At 39.9% G+C, this 26,306-nt stretch overlaps 3 protein-coding genes across 5 annotated transcripts in view; 1 reads left to right on the top strand and 2 right to left on the bottom strand.

Moving 5' to 3' along the window:
• The window catches only part of LOC129350376 (kinesin-1 heavy chain-like), a 118,930-nt gene that overhangs the window by 41,625 nt on the left and 50,999 nt on the right, over positions 1-26,306 (bottom strand). The window lies entirely within an intron of this gene.
• The window catches only part of psmd1 (proteasome 26S subunit, non-ATPase 1), a 41,248-nt gene that overhangs the window by 4,711 nt on the left and 10,231 nt on the right, over positions 1-26,306 (bottom strand). Inside the window, exons 17-23 of the mRNA XM_023284135.3 lie at positions 13,000-13,114; positions 9,797-9,913; positions 8,747-8,849; positions 4,530-4,699; positions 2,056-2,148; positions 1,617-1,703; positions 169-336 (exon numbers count right to left, since the gene is read on the bottom strand). Coding sequence (XP_023139903.1) covers positions 169-336; positions 1,617-1,703; positions 2,056-2,148; positions 4,530-4,699; positions 8,747-8,849; positions 9,797-9,913; positions 13,000-13,114 — 853 coding nt within the window. The remainder of the gene's footprint in view (positions 1-168; positions 337-1,616; positions 1,704-2,055; positions 2,149-4,529; positions 4,700-8,746; positions 8,850-9,796; positions 9,914-12,999; positions 13,115-26,306) is intronic.
• htr2b (5-hydroxytryptamine (serotonin) receptor 2B, G protein-coupled) lies at positions 17,576-26,086 on the top strand. The gene is made up of 4 exons (XM_023284136.3): positions 17,576-18,051; positions 18,525-19,124; positions 22,958-23,158; positions 24,264-26,086. The coding sequence occupies exons 2-4, from the start codon at positions 18,863-18,865 to the stop codon at positions 25,220-25,222; spliced, it is 1,422 nt and encodes a 473-aa protein (XP_023139904.1). The 5' UTR covers positions 17,576-18,051; positions 18,525-18,862; the 3' UTR covers positions 25,223-26,086.

The following is a 26,306-nucleotide window of genomic DNA, read 5'->3' on the forward strand; positions in this document are numbered from 1 at the left end:
GTCTGCTCTTCAATTAAAATGCAATCAACTATCTCTTGTTTGATTACCTTTTCATTCAAGCACACTCCACCAAATTGCTTTAACTATCTCTTCTGAAGCATTGAGACGTTTAATCATTTTTGGGTGGAAACACACATTCATACACACACAAACTGAGACTGGTGTTACCGGTTTGAAGGGCTGGTAGCGGCAGGTCTCAGGCATGTTGAGGACTTTGAGCTGAGCCGGCATCACTCTGGCCGGGTTCTCCAAGAGCTGGAAGTTTGGCTCTGCCTCTTTCTTCTTCTCTTTCTCCTTCTCTTCATCCTTCTTCTCTTTCTCACCCTCCTGGACCTCCTGTGAAAAAATAATTCATATTTTCTGTACCAGAGCCACTGTAATTACAAACTGTCATATATTTGTATGTTTGTATTGATCTAGTCCCTATTGGCTTTGCCGTTTTTAACATCTGATCAGATATTTTTTTGGAAAAATTCTTAATTGTCCACAATCATGACCCACTCTACTCTCCACAGTCAGAATCTATTTTTCTAGTATAAATTTGACACTATTTGACATCACTGAGGAGTTATGGGTACTATATTTTGGTTTTCCACCTTTCGTGCTGTGGCGCCATTGATGGCAAATGATTTGTTGGCCAATTCAGCACATTCTGGAAACGCATAAACAACAGAATGAGAAGCGAGTACTAATGGATAATGGTGATGTCAAAGGGATGTGGATGTCAACAAAAACACAGCACATTTTGAACCATATGACCCCAGTAAGCCAAATAAAATCAAAAGCCTGGGACGTGAGCGGGCTGGACGTTTCCAGGCTTGTCTCTCAGCACCAGAGCTGAGACGTAGCGTGGCAGAGAGGATCAAACGAGTAAATCTCAATGAAAGTTATACTGGCTCTGGACCGACACAGTCTGTCTGTGAACGCTGGGTGTGGGTGAGTAAGAAAATCAAGACAGAGTTTAAGAAAAGAAATGATAAAATCTGTGTGTGTGGAGCTACACACACTGGCTAACTTGGCGTATCCCTTAGTTTCCAGACAGCTGTCATTTCATTTGAAGATCAGGAGGTCCTCAGTGTGTAATTGATTATTTTTTTGCAGCAATCAAGAGGTGAGACAACACGTCTAAAACTAGAAACACAGCTACAGAATATGATTTGAAGCTGTATTGCTATGTGGTCTACTGAAGTCAACAGAGACACCAAGGCCCTGTCCTATAAACATCCATGTATGATGCAGTGCAGATTACACATATGAATATTACAGTGCCTACCTTCACAGCAGTCAAAGAGCTCAACAATGTAAAAACGTTCCTTGTAAATGTTACTTTATATACAATACAAGCATTTAAGGATCAAAAATAGTCCTTTTGTTTCCATTTAGTAGGACCACCCATAGAGGGTAAATGGAAGAAGGGTTAACTTAGGTTAGAACTTTCCACTTCTGCAGATAAAATGGCCTACTGTAAACATTTAATGCTTGGTAAATAAATCAAATAAGCAAATTAATTAATTTAGCTTATAAAATTTAAATCAACTAAAGCAAATGAGAAAATAGAAAATAACATTATTAGAGGTAAAAGGGGGTTTGGTTTTGAGTTTTTTCCCCCCACTCACCACTTCCATCTTCTCCTCCTCCTTCTCTTTCTTTTCCTTCTCCTTCTTCTTGGCTTTGGCTGTGATGGAGAGAACAGCGGTGGATACCTGCCATGTAGAGAGAAAGAGAGAGAGGCATTTCCACAATGAAACACAATACCATTGACATTTAGACCTTCAGCAAACACAGCTTAAAATGTACAAAACTAGTCAACCACAAACTAAAAGCCTTTCATTACATTCTCCAAGAGCATCTATGATTGTGAACTGAAACAACTGAGAAAAATAGGCTAGAAATGCTAAAATAATAAACAGAACAGGCAAGAAAATGACATGTCTTACAAGGAGGGTTTGAAATTATTCACAAATCAATACCAAGCAAGATCAGTTTTCTTAAACTAATAATTTCAGAAAAAGGAAAGCAAAACACGCTGATCTGTTGTGGCGCCTGAGTTCTCACCTTCTCCTTCTCTTTCTCTTTGGGAACCTCCAGAGCTGGTGGGTAGGCGAAGGTGGAGGGCTTACAGTTGGAGCGGTACTGCACCTTGGGCATCTGGACAGACAGACAAATAGAAAAAAGGAGGTCAACCCTAATGAGATCACTTCTATCGATAATATTCTGGCCATGGCCCGTAATATCCACTTTGGAGGAGATAAATGATGAACAAAATCAACTGATATTACTTCTGTGGTAATTTTGACTCTGGGAATGTGAATGTGGATCTGTCCTCCATTTCCATCAAAAGTAAAACTGCTCTGCAAACACAGGCTTTACAGCAACTGAATTCTGAACAAAGATCTGTGTTTCCACAAAGCATGACAGTTAATGTCTTTAGTGAGTCCCTGATTTTTCACCATAACAAGGCTGACATGTTTGGTTTGATCTGAAATGTCTCGAAATATTGGAAATATTGCAATTAAATTTGCTACATAGTCATGTCCCAATCAGAATGAATTCCAACAAACTGGATGATCTTGGGCACCAAACTCAGGGCAAACCTTCAGTGTATCCAACAGTGGATGCCTGTCAAACTCTGACAATGTATTGTCCTCGGTTGCATTTGTGCTAAAAGTTTATTAGTAAGCATTAGCATGCTAACATGTTAAACAGTCTCACAAAGCTGCTAGCATGGCTATACATTGTGAACAAATTCCAAATTTTGATGTAAACTTTCAATGAAGATGTTTTTTGCTGGCCCTATTTTTGTCAGTCGGCTTTACCTGATGACTGCTGCCGTTTACAGACAATCATTTGAGTCCATTTAGTAAGATTGTTTAGGCAACTGCCAATTTTAAGAGTGAATGTTGACTATCAACCAGAAGGACTCTGTTGATGCATTTGAGCCTGACCACAGCTTTATGTAATGCGGAAATTAACTAAGAGCTAAATTTACACTCTCTCCCCTCGCTGTTGTTTGTTCCTGTGTCATGCTTTCTTTTAATTAAAATGATGAGGTGTTAAAATCTTCAGCAGAAAGCATGTTGAAAGGAATCCTCTCTGAAAAAACCCACTAAGTACAGAAGGATGAGGTTAGTGAAGACACCAGATTGGATTTCAGCTGCTCTATTTCAGAAAGATTCAGACTGAATAGTGAACTAAAGTCAAATGTGACGTGAAGATTCATATTAACCTTTGTGGCAGAAAATATCGAAACAAAACCTGTTCTAAAACAGTTTAATGTCTCAAATGTCAAGTTTCAAAACTGCTAATTTTGCTCAGATTTTGCAAGGATAAATTTAGTGTGGCTCACAGAGAAGAAACAAGTGGAAAGGAATGAGATTTGGCCAAAATGCGACAGCTCTTCTATGATGGCGTTAAAAAATGCAGCTAATGCAGACTTGGCATTTCCTATGGAAAACAAATAATATTTTGCAGAGACAGGAAGCATTAATCTGGATGTAGCCTGGCTAATGTTAGTTTGATGATTAAATTAAACTTACAATTAAGTGGCTGATTAGTTAAGCGAAAGAGGGAGCACTTGATGCAATGAGTTTTCTCTCAGAGCAGCAGACTTAACCTTACGTTAAAATGAAGGAGAGCTCTGTCAAGACTACCGAGACAAACATAAAAGAAGATCTCCAGTCACAGCTCCACCAGGTGCCTTCTGTTTAATGTAAGCCTTTAAATTATACTAGTTCACTGAAACTAAATGATTTAACTGTCTCCAACACAGTACCGCTGCAGCACTATGTGAGACCAGCAGCACCTCGTTTTTTATATCACCTCCTAATCCAAATGTTTCACTGCAGTACAGAGGTTGAAACAAGGCAGAAAAGTGATTTTTCTTGTTTAGGAAGAGTCTGGAAGCTGACTACAATAGTTGGTAAATGACAAGGATGTTCTTTGTCCGATAGTGAGACGTTTGCACTGTGTAAACATATCCTGATGAACCTTGCCAGGATGCAGTAAGTCTGTTAAACTCCCCCCACCTTCTTTCTGCACTCCATCCCTGGAGTATTATTTGGGGATTTGCGCAAATTAAATTCTCCAGTGTCTCGTAAACCTGAGGATGCACAATACCCGCAAGTGCCTCTGTGTTTGAGGTGTCAGGTGCAGCTGATTCGGGTAGCAGAGAAGAGATTAAGCCCCTCTAATATCGGCTGAAGACCACAATATGTCGCACTGATCCCTTGGCATCAGTGTGCGAGTGGCAGGCTGCCAGGACAGGCCTACAGTTGGGAGAGCCTTGTTATGGATAGGCTGCTGGTGACAGTTGTTCCCAAGGCGAGAGGCTAAATATTTTCTGCACCAAATGCAATGCTACATATAAATTCAGCAGCCAAATTTAGCAGAGATGCCCTGTACCACTCTAGTCAATAGTGGTTTTACTACTTCATACATTCTAAATACATAAAAGAATGTATAAGAATGATAATCCACTTTGAATATTCCTTCAGAAACAGCAGTCTCGACAAGTCTAAACACTTCAGTACCTTGAGGTCCTTGTTGAGGCCAATTATAGCAGTTGGTGTGAAGGCCAGTGACAGGAAGTGGGATAGGGGGAACCAGAACCAGAACTGGGTGAAGACCAGCAGGCCGACCACTGATGGCATGTGAGTGTGACCTGTCCTGGACTGCAGGGAGATGGTCACGTTACGTCCACCTGCACAACAGAAAGTAGAGGAGTGAACATTACGGAACAGGCCTGTTGGTGAATCACTACCACATGAAACTGTTTAAAGGAGACATTACAGCCTAATCCCAGTTCAAAAATTCCCCTGCATTTCATATTGTCATACTTTCACCAGGAACAATTTCTTGTATTGCTGTCAATAAATAAATGGTCGTCCACTACTGAAGCTGCTCCTAAAATGAAACTTAAACAGACAAAAAGTTCCACAATGCTGGCGCCTGAATCAAGCTTTCAAAAATAATTTTGGCACACTGCCTGACCCTGAAGGTGAATCTTTAAACTAATTGTAATTGTTGATATTATCCAATTTACAGAAAATTAACAGTAAGTGGTGTGACTTTCTGCTGCATTTTGTGCCAAAAGCTGATGGGGAAATCTGATGGAATTTCAAGGTTTTCTGTAAAATGTTAATCAGGTGGGTTGTACAGTGGTGTAGTGGTTAGCACTTTCGCCTTGCAGCAAGAAGGTCCCTGGTTCGCGTCCCGGCTTTCCCGGGATCTTTCTGCATGGAGTTTGCATGTTCTCCCTGTGCATGCGTGGGTTCTCTCCGGGTACTCCGGCTTCCTCCCACAGTCCAAAAATATGCTGAGGTTAATTGATTATTCTAAATTGCCCGTAGGTGTGAATGTGAGAGTGCTTGTTTGTCTTTGTATGTGGCCCTGCGACAGACTGGCGACCTGTCCAGGGTGTCCCCTGCCTTCGCCCGAGTCAGCTGGGATAGACTCCAGCCCCCCCCCGCGACCCTAGTGAGGATTAAGCGGTGTATAGATAATGGATGGATGGATGTTAATCAGGTCAGGGCTGAAAATGAGCTCAGCAAACCTCAACTAAACCACATATATAGTAAAAATGGAAAACAAAAGAAACGTGAGTGTTTGAGTTATATGCGAGACTGGCCATCAGCATCTACAAAAGCATCACTCAAACACAGTTTACAAGCTAACCTGGTCAAGAGAAAAACTCTAAAAAAGGGAACCTTTATTTGAACAATAAAAAGAATGTTAAAATGGCTAAAACAGCTTTTTTTTCTTTGATGTGGCATTTATTACTGATGGTTACACAAGCTTTTTGCAGCTTGGCAGGGGACTCATAAGATGTGGGAGAGTGAGGTTAACAAGGTTCCAGACCAGGATGTTCACCACCCAGAGAAGGTTGTCTTTTGGCTTCAAAGGGTCTGATCTGTTAATCTCGAGGCATGATTTCAATTACAGGGGCATGCTGGTGAACCTATTAAACCCAGGAATGCATTGTCTACAGTATCCGGCATGTCAATTTAAAAAAATAGCTCTCATTCATTATCATTAAATTTGTGTTACAGAGGAGACTAAAGACAGATCTACAGCAAAAGAGGTGCGTCCGTTTTCCCGAAATACCAGATAGCTTTTCCAGCTGCATTAGAGCAGTTACCGGTTATATAGAGCTTATTTCAAGCTTGATTTTTGCCAAATATTTTTAAAGTCGTATATCTGTTATTTAAATACGTTGCCTCTCGACTTTATGTTCTCAGGTCACGATGTTCCTTTACCTCCATCTAAAGAACTTCTTTATTTACACTCGATTGTCAGTATATTTGTCACACTTGCCTTTATACTGTATAAAACAGCCCTACAATAAATCATACCTTCAGCTACAATGTTCATATTTAGTTGAACTTTTTGAGGTCTTTAAAGCTTTAGAGGTGTTGTAAAAACATTCTCCAGAACATGATTTGAAGTTTTACATTATATTATACTGACATATGTTCCAAATATTTTGTCCATCTACACCACTGAGAGTCGACTGGATTACTTTTAGTCAGATGTACCAGATGTGGCAAATGAGAACATATGATACACAACACAGAAGTGAAGAGGGACTTGCTCTACGTTCATCTCTTGTCATTCTGTAATATAACTGAAGCAGGGTTTCAGGTAATAATGTTACAAGCGAAGTAAAATGATAAAAAACAGCTTTTGTAATGCTAGTGTGAAGGCAAATTCCTAAGAATGAGACATGTGGGCTGATTTCTGTGAAACCGGTAACTTCTCACTGTGGCCCCTCGCTGTGACAGTTTGTGCTCCATCAAACAAAAAGTCTAAAAAGCTGATTAACAGGGGTGAAGGGTGCAAGCAGTACATAAGAATAGCCCTCAATCAGTCTCTCTGTGACAGACACAAGGGAGGGATGGCAGAAGATTGAGGGAGGGGCAGGAAGAGAAGACAGGAGGTAACCAGGATGACCTTCTCATTTTTACAGGGAAGAATAGAAAAACTGTCTCTGTCAAAGGAAGGTTACTAGGGAGTAGCCCTTCCAACTAAAAATGAAATCAGCCTAAACAATACCACTTAAATCATCTGTTGCCATCTTGTTTTGCAGAGATGATTTAATCTTGGCTCCTGAACTAACACTGAAATCATTCTAGTCCTACAGATCGAACGCTGGTTAGAATGAGTTACGAGGTCTGTTCGCCTTTGCAACAATCGGGTGCTTGAGAGTCTCTTAAATACTTGAGAAGTTGAGTGCACTTGACGAGCAGGTCTCCCCCCACCCCTCCCACTCGCTGTTTTTGCCAACTCTCCATTTGGTGGGCCAATTTTCTTTCCAAGGAGTTGATGAGGGAGGTGTTGGAATAGCCGTGATCCCTCAAAAGGTGTAACATGACTACATCAACAACCAGCCTGCGTGTTTTAGTTTAAAGAGACACAACAACTGAGTCCCATAAAACAGGAGGACCGGGCGAGTTTTTGGTACAGCAATGTGGGAAAACCTCCTAATTTAAGATAATTAATGGACTGTATCAATTAGTAGGAGAAAGTCTGTACATGAGGGGTGTGAGAGAGAAGACAGAGCTGCAGAGAGGGAGAGAGAACGAGCAAGAGACGGACATTTCCTGGGTAATGAGCACCAGCGCTCTAATCGCTTCCGCCAGCCAAATTAAATACAATTATCCCTGCACCTCAAACACCCCTGAAGCTCTAGAAGAACAGGAATAATAAAACATTCATGCCGCATGAGTTTGAGTACATCTGACATACAAACACAGAGTAGTGTGTATCCTGCTTTAATATATGTGCTACACTGGACTGTGCTGAACATGTGGATAGCACTGAGGGCTGGGGTTTGGCCTGGAGAGCTGGAAGGAGAGCTGGGACTGTGCCTGCAGTCTGAAATAGACACCAGTCATCAGGGTTTGTCTGGAAGGTCTCATGATTAAAGTCCTGTCTGTCATCACGATGGCTAATCGTCTCACAACAAAATAACCATTAAACAACAAAGCAGAAGAGGCAGAGCTAATCAAGAGGCAAAATTATGACTAATGAAAAATATTCACAACAATTTAAACCTTTCATGTAATGGTGAAAATACTCAAGATAGGCTTCACTTTGTGTAAGTTTCAACACCTGAAAGTGTATTTAGACAGCAGCGAATAAACATAGCTGGTTTCTTTCTCGCTTTGCTCACAGGGCTTTGTGTTAGTGCTAGAAAGTAGGTTTCTACTCCTGCCTATATCATGGGTCTGGGCATACATGTGGATGTAGGCGTGCTCTGCTTTGTGTGAGTGTGTAGTTTTTCATGTGACAATGTACAGCTCTCAAGGACCTCACACACACAAACACAGGCTGCTTGCTTGTGTCCACAAACACTCGCACAGACACACAAACACAGAAACCATCAGACAAACAGTAATCACCAGGGGGAGAGCAACAGGCCATATGGCTGAGAGCAGAGCACAGAGCAGAGCAGAGGTGGGACCGCCAGGAGCTAATGCACCTTAGCATGATCTGTTCCAGAGACAGTGCACGGGTGGCCAGCCAAAGAGGGCTTGCTTGAATGCAAAGGAACTCAAATTAAGACACACACAAAACCACAAACCCACATAGCATTTAAAGCACTTCACTTGTTTTACCGTGTAATTAAGAATTACAGATGTTTACGTATCCTCCTAAGGGTTGAAGGCAAATGCAGGATCACATACCAATTTCATCTCTTGCTCAGCGACAGACATGCATGAACCCATTGCATTGTTTGTGGACTGACCTGCATCGAGGATTCCCTGCGCCAGGATGGCGCCAAATTTGGCCATAACGTCATCATGCTTGTCGTTGATCACCTTTGCATAAAGCTGCCTGAACTGGTTCACCTATAATAAATATACAATTTTAGACAAAATGATTAGAAAGTTTAACCCTTGTCTCTGCAGAACAGTGTGAAAGAGAGATAATGTTTTTCCAAATCTGTCTACATCTCCTTGTCAGAGGCTCTTGAAAGAAAAGGGTAAAGCATGCACATCAGCAGAATATTCACATCACAGCCACATCAGCATTGCCACACCCATGCCTGTAGTGTAGTACGTATGGGAGTCCCAGCACTGACTGCATACCTTGTGAGCCACAGTGAAACCTTGACTAAATGCTGTGCTGGGAGGTTATCGGCCAATTGGGTCAATCTACCACCCACAAACCATCGACCTAGGATTGGTGTCTACAACTGTGCAGCAGAGCTGGAAATTACAAAGGCTGGAGGGAAAAAAGTCATGGATGTAACAACTCCTGATGTTCCACTGTTTAAAAAAAACTGCCTCTTGCACAATCTCGCATACCGCCCTGAGCTTTAAGGCCTGTTGCTGTGCAGATGAGGAGTCTTTGAAAATGTGTCTGGCATTTCTAAACTGTCTGTGACAAAGTATGAGGTGCTTCAAGGGTGAGTGCATGCAGTTATGCCTGGACTAGTCACTTTCCAGGCTTGCAAGACATTGACTTATTTTCTTTTGTCTTCACAGTTTTGATTCTTTCTGCTTTCAGTCAAGTTTTCCCCTTTTCCCCTTTTCATTCCTTAGGCAGTTTACTCAGCAAAAGCTCTGGCCCCAGTGGTATTGGGGATCATTTTAAGAGTCACTTGAGCACGTTGTTATTTTGCAGATAACCAACAGACACCAAGACAAAAAACAGGGCTGTATTGTTTTGTCCTTTACTTTTTCTTGACATTCAAATGGAAATTCCGCCACTGTTTTAGAGGTGTACTTAAGAGTCTAGATGAACTCTTTGATACAGGTTGCTGGTGATAAACCTAATTTCACTGTGTACTTACTTTGGGACAGGTGACTTCAGTTTGCTGGATCATGATGAGGGCTGAGGCAATGAGGGCGCCTTGTCTCACATAATTCACTGGATCATTGGTCATGGGCTCCAGCAGATTGATGGCCTCCTGTGAGGACAAAGAAAACAGAGAAGTTTGCAATGTTGCTAAAAAAAAAAAAAAAAAATGCATTTGAATTTTTAAAAAAAATCAAAGTTGCAGAAAACTTGTGGGGAAGTGTAAAGAATCTGCTGATATATAAACTACCAAAGCACTGAACAGCTGATCCTATAAAAATGATTTGTAAGTGGGAGAAAAGCTTTGAAAAACAACAGATTTTCCCATGTATCAGCTTCAAGTACTTCTTGGGATTGAAGAGGACAAAGAAACCCAATTTCACAGACTGCTCATCGTGCTTTCTGCAGCGTTTATTGAAAATCAGGATGATACTGACTGAAAAGAAAAACAGATGAGACGGTTTCACTTAAATAAATCAAAGCATGTGAACAATGATTGTTCATTGTTAGAATAAGACAGTGTAGAAAATGATATTTTGAAGCCCTCCATAGACCAAAAGTACCTTTAAAAACTCACTTTCAGACTGAAAATCCTTATCTGGTAAAGGCAACATGAAAACTGGGAGTTAATAATAGCCTGAGTAATGCCTTGTTTGTTTCTGTCTCTTACAATCAGATTAAGGAATAAATGCAGATTTTGAAAGAATCTGATTGATATGCAAACAAAGCTGAATAAATGTACAAACAACTTTTAGCACACTGTTGTGAGGACATATATTTATTCTACTTTTTAGTATACTACCTAGAAAAGATAGAATAATGACCTCTGTTCAATCTGCCATGAACCTTTAGTGGAAATCTGCAGTTTCACAGACACAAAACTGCCAGTGTGACTCTACATGTATTTTATAATGCGCCATTCCCAACAGAACACATCAGTGCAACAGGGACACTTTTGATTGATGAAATACAGGAAAAGGGATTATCAACGGATGCAACCAGACCTCACAAACTAATGACATTAGTGTCATCCCTATCTGGTTGCCCCTGACAACTGACGAACAATCCGTCTCCTCCCATGATCACTGTGAATGACGGACTGAGGAAGGACCACCTTCCTATCCTTCCTTTTCCTTCTGCTCTCTTCTCTGTCCTCTGGCTAGTCCATCACTGTTACTTTTATTTCTTTTGAACAGTAATGGCTGTAACCCACACCACGGTGCTCAGAAGGAGGCATCAGCTCCACTGAGGAAAGAGAAACAAACTAGGATGATGACAGTGGAGGTAAAATAAACCATGTTCTCGGCTCAGCTGGCTGAGACAGCCGCACGGCAAGATGATAAGTCCGAGTGTAAAGTCAACACTAGTCGGCCACATCCTGTCCATGATCATTTGTTTGAAGGGGGGTTTAATTGAGGGTATTTACTGTCAGACCCAATCAGCAGAGAGGGTCGGTTGCTTAAGATCGTCGTAATTCACATACAGCGCGGTGTTGTTTTCTTCAGGTTTGTGCATCCGTGTGAGCCAACCTTAAGAAACAGATTCACTTCAGTAGTACTTACTGTCTGGAGGCCTGTGTAAACAAATGGAACAGTACAGAACACGCTTTACCGCGACATAATTTCCATTTCAATACACATTTATAAAACAGTATCAAATGACAGTGTTCTGAAATGATGAATGGTTCACGTGAGTCTGCTTGGTGTTTACATTTCCACACATATTTCTTAGTAGACAATATTTTCATCCACTTCATCTAAACAAGCTGAACAATCTCCCGGAATTTAACTACGGCAAAAATAAGCATAAACAGACTACAGCAATGGTAAGAACATCTTTCCTGTGCAGTTTTTTATGGTCTACAATAGATCACGAACATAAACCAACCCCAAGGTGTAAATGATGGCAAAGTAATGTGCTCCCTCTAAATAGGTGACCCAGTTCTCTTGTCACTACATCATTACTCTTGCTAAGGGCCTGATGTGCTTTAGGTCTTAAAGTGAAGCTTGGGGCTGATAAGGTTTGTAGCACATCTTGGTTTGCTCTGGTCCAAAATATTCACTTTGGTGCTGCAAAGCTCAGAGTGCAATGAGCCATGATTGTGCTGTGGTTGTGCTGCCTGAGACTGATCAGGAAACATGATTAGAAAACTATGAAACAGCAACACATCAACTTCTGTCCTCTTTTTTGGATTTCAGCGAGCTCAAACTAAATGCCAGGGAGCAGCCTAGTGATTGTGTGCCAGTTTGGACCACTTCATTACCTCATCTGCAATAAACTCTTCACAATTTTGAGTTCCCCAGTGCTGATCCTCAATAAAAATAAAGGATGGATGAAGAGTAAAAAAGCTGATCACTTTGGTGATTAAGTCAAACTGTGGCAGGAAATTAACAAAGCATGTGAGTCTTATAGTATAATCTTGGGAAATTTACAGCTCATTTTTACACTCAACACACCTATTTAATAAAGTGATGGTTGTATTTGTTGTCATACCATCATTACCTCTGACGAGAGAAAACCGACAACCTCCATTTAGCAGTTGGGGGTTACAGGGGCAAGTGCGTACTCACCCACCTCAGTCTCACAGAGGAGCCAATAGTTGGCTGCTTTAAGGAAAACCCTTTGTTCAGCACAGACAATCTTTGGATCAGTGACGTACGTTGTGGCAAGAATAACGAAGGACATGGGATAAATGAGGACAGCAAATTCTGCAGTGGTGGTTGAAAAAATGCAATCTACGCTTTTCTTCTACACAGCCTTTTAAGAAACATCAGTTTTAGTCATGATTACTGACTTGAAAAAGAGCAGCTTCTGTGTAAAGAGACCTATTTAAATAGGGCAGTATTATTTACATCTTGACTAGGGTTGCTAGCAAAAAAAAAAGGTCTATGTATATTTCTTCGTCTAAGTCCTTATGGTTGACCCTTTTGTACACTCTGTTTAAAAGGATGCAGAAGATGAGACATTGCATATCCTTAAATAGTGGCTGGAGAGAGGTGCAACTTCATTATGAACTGCAAACAAACATTTTTTCCTCATGTTTCACATAAAAAGCCTACAATCAGTTTAGACAGTAAAATCTCAAAACATTTTTTCTTTCTGAAAGATTGTGGTGAGTTTCATTGACAGCAGCTCAGCACCATGAGAGACTGAACACGGTAAGGTGACTGACTATCTCAGTTGAAAGAAGGCACTCACCTTGTTGCCTGTCCCAGCACAGCAGATGCCCAGAGCCATAGCAGCCCCACAGCGCACATGAGGGTTGTAGCTCTCCGACAAAAGAGACACCACACTGGGACACTGCTCAGGGGTCCTGGAGACATGAGGGGGAGATAAATAAAAGAGTCAAGAGGAGGCACTTGACGTTAACCATTTACAGTAATTGTTATAATTACATAGAACCAAGGCTAATAGGAGAAAAAGCAAGATAACACAGCATTGATATAGTTGACTGATATTTGTGTTAACATTAATTGGTGATAAGTCACATTCTGTTTGAATGTGGTACAGCGGATACAGGAGTCTTTGACAAAATATGCTCTTGGTGAACACAAGAATACTTAGGGTCAAAGCTTAAGTGATGGATGATGTGATTTGTTCCATGTAATGTAAAATGCTTCGAGGCTTTGAGCAAAGAACCACATGAACCATGGTCACTGCAGTTACGATTTGATAATAGTGAGTGATTGCTTACGTCGTCTTACAAAAGGTAAGGTTTGTATCAATATGTTAGTTTGTACAATATGGCACAACGGTCTAAGAGTAAATCAGATACAGTAATCTGTATAGCTCAGTTGCATTCTCCCTTAATGTACTCAGAGTGCACTTTCATGATATCAATGTCAAAAATGAGCTGTATGAGTCAGTGTAAGAGAGTGAAGGGAGAAAGAGAGGGAAAAGAAAAATTAAACTGTGGATATAAATTGCAGGGCTCTGATTTACGTCTCTGAAAATTCTCCAAGTCCTTATGCATTTTGTCACAGTGGTGCTGCTAGAGAAAACAGAAATAAAGGAGCAAAACCTTTTCCGCCAAATCTTTGGTTCAAGATATAATAGCAAATGCTGTGCTTGGATGAAATGTCTTTCCACCTCCTGTATAAACTGTTTCCTTGCAAATAAAGTGAATATTAAGGGATTCTAAATGAATTATGCAAAGAATGCAACATGTTCTTTTTAAACTGTTAACAAAAACAACTTATTTAACTGAAATAGTAAAGATTGTGGGGCTGTAGCACTAAAAGAGTCTAACATTTACAAAAGACCACGACACTGTGAGCACTGCTGACTGAGTACTGTGAGTCAAAGGGTTGCAAAGATAAGACCGACACACAACTAAGTACTTCAAGTGAATTTGATGGAGCTGAATAAGAGCCCTGAAGTAGGGAGGAAACACTTCTTCACATTTAGACTGCATTGCATATTTTGCTCCTCAGTCACAATGAAATGCTGTACAGTCAGTACATCAAAGACACATGCGCGGCCTGGGAGGCCAACATCAGCGTTCAGTCCTGTCAATGCCAAGTGGTGGTATCCAGATTTCAACAAAAAGACCCACAGAATTTAGGAGTCAAGTCAGAGACAAACAAGTCCCACAAAACCATAACTGTTTTGTGACTTGTTTACAGTTGTTCCAAAAGAGATGTTTGATTTGAAAGGAAAGAAAAAAAAAAACATGCATGGAGTTGCAGTAACCTGCTTTTAACCGAGAATCGTATCTTACAATTGGCCTGTGAAAGGTGGTGGTGATAACACCAGCCTTGTCTGGGCATGACAGATGAGCTGATTGCTGAGAATACTCTGTGCCTTTGAATTTTGGTTCAGTCTGGCTCACATGGCCATTGGAAGTGAATCAGTCGAGATGTAATTGCAAGTTATTAAAAATGAAAAAACAAACAACAATGTCTGTTTGTAGTTTTGTAGGTCCGGTCAAGAAATCATCTCCAGTTCCTCTTTGTGTAGCCCTTGTTTTTAAACCAGCTGGTTATTATTTTCGTTTGCTTACTGAAACAAAGTTAAGCAATTTAAAACTGACGGGGACACACCATCGATGTCAAAAAAGGCACTACATATATTCACGAATATAATGAAACGGCAGCTATAGCAAAGACAACTAACTGCACTTGCTACATGATTTAATAGATGGGGTCAGATAACAAGTAAAACAGAATCTAAAATACAGTATGACAAGAAACTAAACAAAAACAAAATAAGTAGATACATTATGAGAGCTATAGCTACTTTTTATTGCTGCCACAACAGTCCATTAAAGTAGCAAAGGTCGCCAAGATGTTTAAGTCGTTCGCTTCCATTCAACACTGAAGACTCAAATGTATAGACGGCACATTATGGAGGAGAACCCAGAAGGATTTTGGGAAACTGTCTAATTGAAACTAATACAGCCTCAATATAGTTGTGAATATTATGTTCCTGGTAAAGGTTCACACGTTTTGTTTAGCACTGAGCATTAATACAGAGGCATGTTCACAATGGACAATCTCCACTGGTCTATTTGGAATTAGAAGCTCAGCTCGACCACTGCTGGAGGAATTAACGAGATCACAAATGGCAATCATTGGAAGCTCTAGATCACCTTTCAGTTTCACCTACAGGGATTGAGTTTATTCTATTCTGGTAGACTGATGATGCCCTTCAATCCATACTTGGATAAAGACCAGATTGTAAAGCCCTCAGGGACAAACTTGTGATTTTGGCCTTCATTAATAAAGCTGCCCTGATCAACATGTAGGTGGTGAGTCAAGGTTCCTTATTCTTCAATACTTGAGTTTGCAGCAAGAACACAGGGTACTGTCTGTCCTTTATAAAGAGATGTATGAACTATGCCATCTAAAGCGTAAGAGCTTTAGTAATAGCTAGACACTGAGACCTAATTTACGATACATTTTGAAATCGATAAAGAACTAGAGTCGCTTGAGGCAAAATTGAGAAAACGTAGGTATGGGTTTTCAAAATTGTTTCATTAAAAGCCTTTTCAACCTTTTCAAAGTAAAAGATAGGCTAATTACCTCCAACTACCATCAAACAGAAGAACTCAGATTCAGAGAAGAAATCAATACCCAGCATTTATTTCATCTGAAAACGCAGTCAAGCAATAATGTCTCTATTTAAAGGTGCTCAAATATCCTACTAATGTATGATGAACCTATAAACCTCAGAATGAACTGAAATACAAACAATAAGAGGAAAAAGGACAGGAAGGAAGAGATTCACCCAAGAAGCTGCTTAAAAATAACACTAGCAATTGCATGGACTTAAATTTTACAGGAAAGCAGAAGTCTCTAAGTTATCTGGTTAATGTGCAGTATGACTATTAATGTGTGCACCACATAATGTATTATGTTGTGAGTGATCCAGCTACAATTTAATGACTCCCTCTTGCTACAGCTTCCATGTGATGGTCTGGGAAGCAAGACAACCATTGAAAGGTTCAGAAAGAAGCAAACAAATTATAGATGCACTTTACCACATGAAATGTGTCTGTGGCCGTTGCATTATGCACACTTACTGTAAGAAAGCAGATCTCATTAACTTGCATCCTGTCTGCTACAACCAGTCACCCAAACACATCATGAAAACACCTGGACAATGTTAATATTGGACAAGCCAAGAGGCTGTGTGGTGTTTATTGTCGGCACTTAAATTTAATTAAAATTCAACCAATGTCTAGCAAAGGGGTAAACAAAAAAGCATCAAATGTGTTAAAAATTAAGGGAAAGATGGTTTGATCACATGGGCAAGTACGGTATATTGCCATAATTGTAAGTCATGAGCCACTACCAAAATGTAAATTAATGAAACAATGATCTCATAATATAAAGTGCATGCTGGAATACTGATCATTTGGGAGAGGGACAAAAGGGAGCGACATCTCAAAATGTATTTCTTGGACTAGGTACTACAGCATACCTCATGCCAAGTTAGGAAAAAAATGTGTTAAATCATGCTAAATTACATATTTCTCATACAACACAACATATAAATTACAGAACACTTATTCAGGTTTTTTGTTACGGTAGTTTGAAAGCGGATAAATGCGTAGATCCGTAAAGATAAAGTTGCAGTCTGAGCCTGCAAAACTGGATCTCATTGTGAAAATGAATCTAATATAACAGAAGTCTGCATACCAGCTGCTAAGTTGCCTCAAAGTATTTTGCAAAAGGGAGAGGTGACATTACATTTTTTTCCATAATCATAATGCTTAAAGTTTGGTTGTTGATACTAGACGTGAATGTTCAGAAGCCTCCTCGCTTTCTTATGAAAGATGTCACAATTTAACTATGCCCCTGAGATTGAAGATACTAAACCAAACCTTGTTGACTAGGAAGAGCAAAGGGAGCTGAAACAGAACAGGTTATCTTATGTGGATACAGGCATCCTGAATGAATTACTAAAAATCTGATCTTTTGACGGTTACAGCCAGACCCAATGGTGAATCCATCAGGAAAATACGATTCTATTTAAATGACTTCCTTTGCCTGAAAGTGTGAGCTCACTGGGGGCAAAAGAGAAAAGCTATGCAGTACATTTCTCAAGCATCAACCACCACCAAAAAAGCTTCTCCGCATACACCACTGCTACCTCCCCCATCGCTGCTCGCTACCAATGGAGGAGAGAACAGAAAGTGACAAATATAAACATTGGGACGGCTGTGTTGAAGGAAATTACCTCCCAGAACCACGGGCATGTTGCCAGCACAAAGACATTCATCTGTTTTGTATAGAGTCTGACTCACTTGCAAGACAGAGGGGAGCGAGGGGTGGAGTGAGAGAGCGAAGGAGACGGCAGAGGGTGTGAGCTGATCACAGGCTGTGAGCGAGAGGCAGCGAGTGGGAATGGGAGACAGGCAGAGGAACCACAACATCTGAAAGTTTTAAACCTGTGATCGCGTTAGGCGATGCGAAGCAAGACTGGGGGTTCTTCCAACATGTGGACGCGAGGCAAATTCCACATCACGGACTGCTTCAGACTACGACAGATTTAAGTTTCACAGCTGAGGGAGGGCAGTCTCAGCAGCACTCGTATTTAGGGAGGGTGGAATATAAAGATGACACGGGGACGAATCTTAAGAAGGATACAATACTGTAAGGTGTGCAAAGATTGAAGCACACTAAGTGAGAATGTCACTTCTGTGTTTGTGAGAGGTGAGACGTCGTGACTTGGAAAAACACTTCAAGAGTTAAACGTCAAAGAAGATCGCCAAAGAAGTACAACAGATATTATCTCGAGGTGCAGGTAGGAAACTTTTGAAAACTCATGGTAAAGTTAATTTACAAAGCATTTTATTTTTCCAATGGAATTTTTTAAGCCAACTTGCTACCTAACCTCTGTTTTGTGTCGAGGATTTAGTCACAATATCTCAAAAACCTACACAATCATATACCGTTTTTGATTTTAAAAAATCTAACTGATCATTTGTGTAAATATATAGATTAAGGGAAAAGCCATTTAAACCTTAATTAAATTAGTTTTATAGTTATTACAATCTGTACAACAACAGAAATTTAAAAAGCTTGTTAATTACTGTTCTTCATGTTTTCCAGCTCAGTAAATTTCTTTGACATAATGAGGAAACAATGAGTGTCAATACTCAGGAAAGACCTTCATCACTTGTTATCATAAATGTCTCATAATTATGCCATCAGTCAGACAAATTAAAGCAGATGGCAACAAGCTGTCCCTTTAACCAACCTATTTCTTCTTTCAAGTGGCTACAGTGGATGACAAGACTATCGTCTGCCTTGGAAGATGAGGAACCCCGCTAACATCTCGTTGTGGAAGTACTAATTGTGGTGGGATTATTGCCAGCACTGGAGTTATTCCACTGGACTCGTTTTTTTGTCCTCTTCAAGAAGCAGACCCTGGTCTGTTAGTCAGCTATTCCTTTTGGTTTGTACGCTGCGCAAGAATGAAGCATCTTGTGCACTGACCGTGAGCTGCCCCACCCTACCCGGTGTCCTTGCCTGTGGGACCCAGTGACCATGCTGGCCGAGTGTCCAACACCAGAAAGATCAAAGCTCAGGCCCGCTGTAATCTCAGCAGCACCATGTCTCAGCCAGTCGTGGAACAACCTGCGGCTAACAGCTCACATGCGGGTGAAGCGCCGGAGATTCAGCTGAAATGGGCTGCCCTGCTCATCGTCATGGTCATCATCCCCACTATTGGAGGAAACATCCTGGTCATTCTTGCTGTGTCGCTTGAAAGAAAGCTGCAGAATGCCACCAACTATTTCCTGATGTCACTTGCTGTAGCTGATCTGCTGGTGGGAGTCCTGGTGATGCCCATTGCGCTCATCACTGTTCTCTATAGTAAGTGTAGCATGGGGCCTTGTGTTGGAAACCTGATAACCTGTGCAATACCAAAGCAACACTCAATACTGCACAGAGAATTATGCCCTTGCCCAATGCCAAGATCATTTTTTTGACACAATCCTGTGTAACTTTAACAAAATCACAGACATTCCTCTGATACTTTGCTATGATTGAACTGTTTGTAACCTTGTGGGCTGGCTAGTAATCACAAAACTTGAGGCAAAGATCTGTAAAACCTTGAAAACTATTTCAAAATGAGTGTAGGAGTGACCATTTATACCCATGGGATGGGGAGTCAGGCATTTTATTAAGAGAGTTCAAACCCATTTTTCATTCATTTGTATTTAGGCTTTAGTAGCTTTAATAATCTACAAATAAAAGCAGGCTGGCAACCTTACAGTACGAAAGGAGGATAAAAGTAGTTTATGAGCAATACTAGACCATCTCTAAACAAATTATTCTTGATGTAATACGATGAAATATAACACGAGATAGTGGATAATAAACACACTTGTTCCTCTTCTGGTTTTGCTGTGGTAGCAGCTGCACAGCTGGGACTGAACTTTTGTGTTAGGGGACCATTATCCCTGGAAAGATATGCTAAATTATTTCAATTCCAGTAAACGCTGTGTAAACACAGCCGCATAGGACCTGATTTAGAATTCTATTCTCTACATTCTAATACAGTTACAATATTTAGGCTTTGCAAAGTCTCTATTAATTCAATTAGAGGACATTGAATCTGATATAAATATGCTTCACACATGCTAAGTAGAGCATAGTGCAGCACAAGGCTATTTGTAGTATTTCCTTTCTCAAACATTGTTTTGCATGAGAATTGGATGTTACACCAAAAGACCCACACAAGTCAAACTGGTCATACGTGCTACTTTTTTCTCCGTATCTGTAAGTTAGAGCCTTAGAATTAATTTACTATTCTATCTTGTTTTGTAATTTCAAAAAAAGCTGCTTGCATACATCCTGCTCACATTTGGACTGGCATGATGTAAAAACAGATGACAACAGGCAGGGTTTTGGAATTACAGTCATGCTATTTAACCTAAATATTCAATGAATCAACTGTTTAGTTTAATGACTCCTTATGATAACACTTATTCACATTATTACTTAGGTCACAAACAACCTGTGTTTAAAAGAGAAGCTAAAAGCTTTCCCCTTTATAAGTTGCTTCAATTGAAGAGGCTGAGATGGTTGAGAGAACAAAAGTATATTATGGAAAGCTTGAAATCCTAAAAGTAACCAGAGTTCATGGTTGTCTTTGAACAAACACTTAAATGTAGGGCCTTCTGTACCAATTTAAATGTATTCTGAAAATAATGTCCTGAGACTCAGTGCAGTAAGGTGAAAATCTGTGCAAGCGCAAGTCTGTTACAGAGAAAAGTACCATGTCAATTAAAATTTGCAAAGTTCACTGCAATACTTGTGTGGTACAATAAGATCTGCAACAACTGATCAAGTAACTGTCAGCCATTAGCAATGTAAACACCAACTATTTTGATAATTAACATTTAGCTCTTTTTTTAAGGAAATAAACTCACAATTCTCAAACTTCAGCTTTTACAAATATTTTGTTTTCTTTACTGCTTTACAGTAAACAGATTATGTTTGGGCTATGGACAAAATAAGTCATTTGAGGACATCATCTTGGGCTTTGATGAACATTTTCCAAGATTTTCTGACCTACTATATACTAAACAACTAGATTAATTGAGAAAATCATCAAGAAATTAACCAATATCAAAAAATAGTGAATAGCTACTGCTCTTGTTGCAACAGATAAAGCAAATCTTAGAAATATGCTCTACAAATATTTTTGGAGACTCAGGCAGGTGTCATTACGACCCTATTTAGAGAGATGAAGTTCAGAGAACTGGGGCATGAAGGAAGAGGTCATGGGGGCATAAACATACATGTTCACTGTGTACATAAGGCTGGTAACAAAGCAAAGCAGGGCTAACAACAGCGCAGGCAGTCAAGCTGCCAGACAGAGGATCAGTGCCTCCTAAAGTCACAGTACAGGACAGGTTACACTGGCGATATTACTACCAAAGGTCTATCGTTATTGATACTATGCCTAATGTTTTGTAAGGTGTCCCTGTCCCTCTTTTCCCTTTATACACACAAGGGTGTCTATATCACAAATCAAATGTGGCATAACTAAACCACACTTAGTCAATAACTAGCAGAGCATAATTAAAGTGAAAGGTAAAAGAGCTTTGATACTGATATGGTTCCAAATTGGTGTCCGATAGCGTAGCTCTGCATATCAGCAGAGTAAATGATTACTAGAATTCAACCAATACAGAGGCTATGGAAACAAATTTCCATGCAGTCTGGCAACAGTGCGTCTACCCTGAGCAATGATGCCATACGTAGGCCGAATGCTTTTTGGTTGAAGGATTGGCTTCAATTACAATTAGTAAAGGGTCCTTTCGGCATAATAAACAATGCCCGTGTTTACGAGCGCTACTGATGCAACAGGACTGGTTTCGCTCTACTATACTTCTGTTTTTACTGTGGCAGGACCAAAAGCAAAGGACCAATAGCAGCACAGACATGAACAAGAGTAATCTGCCCCCAAGTGGCAGTAGACGGCTCCAATAGGCTGATGTAAATCTGCAAAGTTCTGTATAACATCAACATATTACCATGCTGCTGCCTTAACTGGTCCGTTGCAGTCCCATACATCTTTTTAACTTTACACTGGGTCATTGTACTCATTGAACCTCATCCATTTTTAGTAATCCAGCCACCTCTACCGATATAATTTAAAAGCCTGTCATAGCTAAACCTAGTCAACATACTTAGTTTCATTCTGGCAGATTGTTCAAAATAAAATGAAGATTTTTTTTGTCTCAGCCTTTTATTCACCTAAATTCAAGCTATGTGACTTACAAAAATCTAAAAATTTGAAATAAGAAATGTTTTTCAGGTTTGAACCAAAAATAAATAACAAAAACACTGCAGCAAGGCAAACTACTACGCAAGGTACTGACCGCGGCCTTGTGTAATCAGACACTGCATGATATCCATTATCCTCCATGAAATTATATGAGTCGACATTTTGTGGAACAAGGATATATTCAAAGCCAAGCTATGAATTGACAGCATTAGTATATAGCCATTTAAAGAGTTATGGTGTAGGATAAAATGCTGTAGAAACATTACAAACTAATACAAATTCAGTTCTGTTTAAAGAATTTGGCATCGCATTTGGAATTTAAACTTCACAAAACAGGTACAGAAGGTTTGCTCTGAGAACAAGTTAAGTATTAGTCAGAGAATAAGTCCTCCAGATAAAACCCAATCAAAACTGTGCTTCAAGACTTCCTTCAAGTGCAACAAGAAAATACTGCAAGTAAAAGAGGGTAGGGGGGCATAATAAAATAAAATTATGTAAAGGAATATCTCCAACAACAGTCTGCAGTGTTAATAGGTGATGAGAGAAAGGCCAGAGCAATCACTTGCCCATTTTATGCCTGGGACTGAAAATAAACACTACTGTTAAGCATAGTCTCCACCACATCTACATACAGAGCTTTCAGCTCCATAAACAGTCAATGAACCCTCCCTTTCCAGTACAGTCATTCCTCAGAGATAAACAAACACCAATCTTTTGCATGAGTGCTACTTCTAATCCCTTGCCATTGCGGTATATCTCCCATAACTGGTAGTGAGTAAGACCAACTTCTTTTATGGAATAAAAATGAGTTGAACCACAAGTACATTAAATTAGCTACTAATTGTAGAGTCACTACTTCCAAAAGTTTATCTCTTCCTGTATTAATTCTGTCTCATCTTCTCTTTAGAGTCTGAATGGCCTCTTCCGGAGTTCCTCTGTCCAATTTGGCTCTTCCTCGATGTGCTGTTTTCTACTGCATCCATCATGCACCTCTGTGCCATTTCACTGGATCGGTACATTGCCATCAAGAAGCCAATCCAACACAGCCAGTACAAATCCAGAGCCAAAGCTCTGGTCAAGATTGCACTGGTGTGGCTCATATCCATTTGTAAGCATATCAGTTCAGCTTTTGTAACCCTTTTTCTATACAGACCTTAATGGAGCACTAAAGTAATTTTTACTTTGTGTAAGTCATTTCTCAATTTTGATGTTAGCACTGGTTCATAGATGCAGCAACATTTGCCAGATGCAATTAAAGAAATACTGTATAAAAAAAACAACCTATGAGCTGTGACATTTAAGGGAAAGGGATGGGGTGGGTGGACAGCTGGGATGGTACTATCACAATTACTGAAAGTCATGAGAGTAGAGTCCAGTCTGCTTGGGTCAACGAAGTATTCAACAAAAATGAAGCACTAACAGCAAATAGTGTGTAAACAAAACATTCACCTGTAAACATGACAAAATGCCAGCAGCTTACAGGTTCAGTATGTACAATTTAATGTGAAATTACATATTTTTAATGAAGTCCCACCGTCACTCTCCTTTTCCAGGTGTGTAGGAGAACCTATGGTGGCCGTCACTTCAAACATAATAACAGGAAATGCTCTCTCTATCAAACCAGAGGTTGACTTGTTCATTCTGGGCCACTGTAGAAACATGGTAGGCTCTAAGAAAGAGGACTTACTTTATGTGTATGAATGAGGGGCATATTCCAAAACAAACACAGTGACTCTAAAGTACAAGTGATTACACAATAACAAAAACATAATCATGAATACCATATTCCATTTCTACAAACGGATACCCCTAAATCATACATGTCAGTCCTTTAAATGTTCAGCTGGCATTTATTCCAGGCTCCACCTGGGTTAAAAGTGGTCAGTTTATGAAGGACCATAACAAGTAATTAATTAATAGCTTACTTGATTTTAAAAAACAAAAAGCCCTTGAACCATAACCTTGTATGTTATTGGAGTTTTGTTGTTCTTTCATTAAAGATTAGTTATTCTTCCATTTCTACCAGTATACTTATGAGATTAAAAATTCAACCAATTTTCCTGAGAGCTTAAGAAAGATTACCTTAGCTGGTGGTAACAAACAGAATGCAAAATAATTACATTTTTAGTGCTGTAATCATAAGCTTAGTGTTGTAAAAATAACAAAATCATTGCCAATGCTTTTCAGTATTAACTGTTCTTGTCACTTTCCAGGTATTGCAATCCCGATTCCAATAAAGGGGCTTAAGGACTACCATCCTCCCAACAACATCACCTTCAACAGCAACCACACATGCCTGCTGAAAACAGACACCTTTAGGGAGTTTATCATGTTCGGCTCCTTGGCAGCATTCTTCATCCCTTTGACTATCATGATGGTCATCTACCTACTAACTGTCCAGGTGTTGCGCAAAAAGGTTTATTTGCTCAAGTCAAAGGTGACTCAGCGCTTTAGCTGCTCGACAGTCTCCACAGCATTTCAAAAAGAACAGACCATGACTTCACCTCAAACTGAGCAAGTGAACATACTGGACAGTAGACTTCCCAGGATGCAAGAAAAAACAAATGCAGGCACAACGAACGCTCCAACAGGAGAAGAAATTTCTTTTCGCAGAATGTCAACAATGGGCAAGAAGTCAATGCAGACTCTCAGCAATGAGCAACGTGCCTCAAAGGTGCTAGGCATAGTCTTCCTCCTGTTTGTAGTCATGTGGTGCCCCTTCTTCATTACAAACATCACCTCCGTGCTATGCACCAGTTGTGATGCTAGTGTAATTTCACGCCTCATGGAGATCTTTGTGTGGGTGGGTTATGTGTCATCAGGTATCAACCCGTTGGTCTACACGCTATTCAACAAAACTTTCAGGGAGGCGTTTACACGTTACATCACCTGTAACTACAAAAGCTGTTCGAGTAATGGGTCAGGACAACTTCCTAAGGCATCAAATACAGACTGGACCCTTACAAGGATGTCATTCAAATCTTCCATGGCAGAGAACTCTAAATTGTTTATGAAGCGCGGAATGAAGAATGGCATCGGATCAGTGAGCTACCAAAGTCCACTGAGGTGTCGACAAGCACCTGTACAGTCATCCAGTGGTGTTTTGTTAGACACAATACTTCTGACTGAAAATGATGATGGTAAGCAGCAGGAGCATGTTAGCTGCGTATAGAGACACCAGACAAAGACATCCAACTAAACGGGGCACTTTAAGTGGATCAGATTTATGGTGCAAATTTTTCATCTCTATAAAGACAAAGGCTTGCCCCATAGATAAATATTCAAAACGCCAGAGTGGGACATACTGTTACTCTTAATATGACACACAAATCATTTGACACCAGGACTTATTGTGCACTGTACAGCAAAAGCTAGCCTGCTGTTACCTGATGCTACTGATGTTTGTTTACATCAGTCATTTTAAAGCAAAACATGGCTATTTTCACCAGAATAATTTGTAAAACATAATACTACCTTTCAGTCACAAATCAAGCCCTTCCATTAAATATGTGACTGTACAGCATAGGATCAAAAGACAGCTCAACAGGCCTATAAGGCAAGCTATATTAATAATGTGAATTCTCAGCGAGGCTGTTCTTAGCGTACACAAAAAGAGTTTTCGAGTTCTCGAGGCCAACTTAAAGAATACAAGTTCAGATTCAACAAAGTTGAGGCAACCAGACATTATGTCAACCTGGAAACTCTCTGAATGCAGTATAAAATATATTCCTCTGCTGATTCTTTTACTTGGGCTAAAAATATGCTGTAAACCATCTCAGACCACATGCTTTTATTTTGCTAAGAAGACCACAACTCTCTTCTGCAGACGGACATGTAAATGCATTACACTCTTGAAATGAAACTTATTGTATCTGCTGGATCTTTGGAAAGCACTCTTGTATGTGTATTGCGGCCTGATGTTTTGACATGTTAAAAAAGGTTTCCGAATGAGACTGTATATAAGAAAGAGCAAAATCTAGATTCAATGGAAACCTAAATGTGTTCAATAAAATACTTTCTGTGTTGCGGACCTAAAGGGCAATTGTATCAAGTCCATTTCATTGTTTAAGTGTATTCTGCAGCAATTATTTGCTTTTCAGCTCAGTGATGTCAGATTACAGCATTGAAAGCAGTGAAAACACGGCACACATCCAAACAAGAAAGCCTAAACAGGTTTCATTCCGCCTTATTATCAAAAAGTAATCATAATCAATTGAACAAAAAATGAGATTTGTATAAGGCTCCACAAGCTTTTC

This window comes from Amphiprion ocellaris, chromosome 2 (assembly GCF_022539595.1).
Source record: "Amphiprion ocellaris isolate individual 3 ecotype Okinawa chromosome 2, ASM2253959v1, whole genome shotgun sequence".
Taxonomy (NCBI): Eukaryota; Metazoa; Chordata; class Actinopteri; family Pomacentridae; genus Amphiprion; species Amphiprion ocellaris.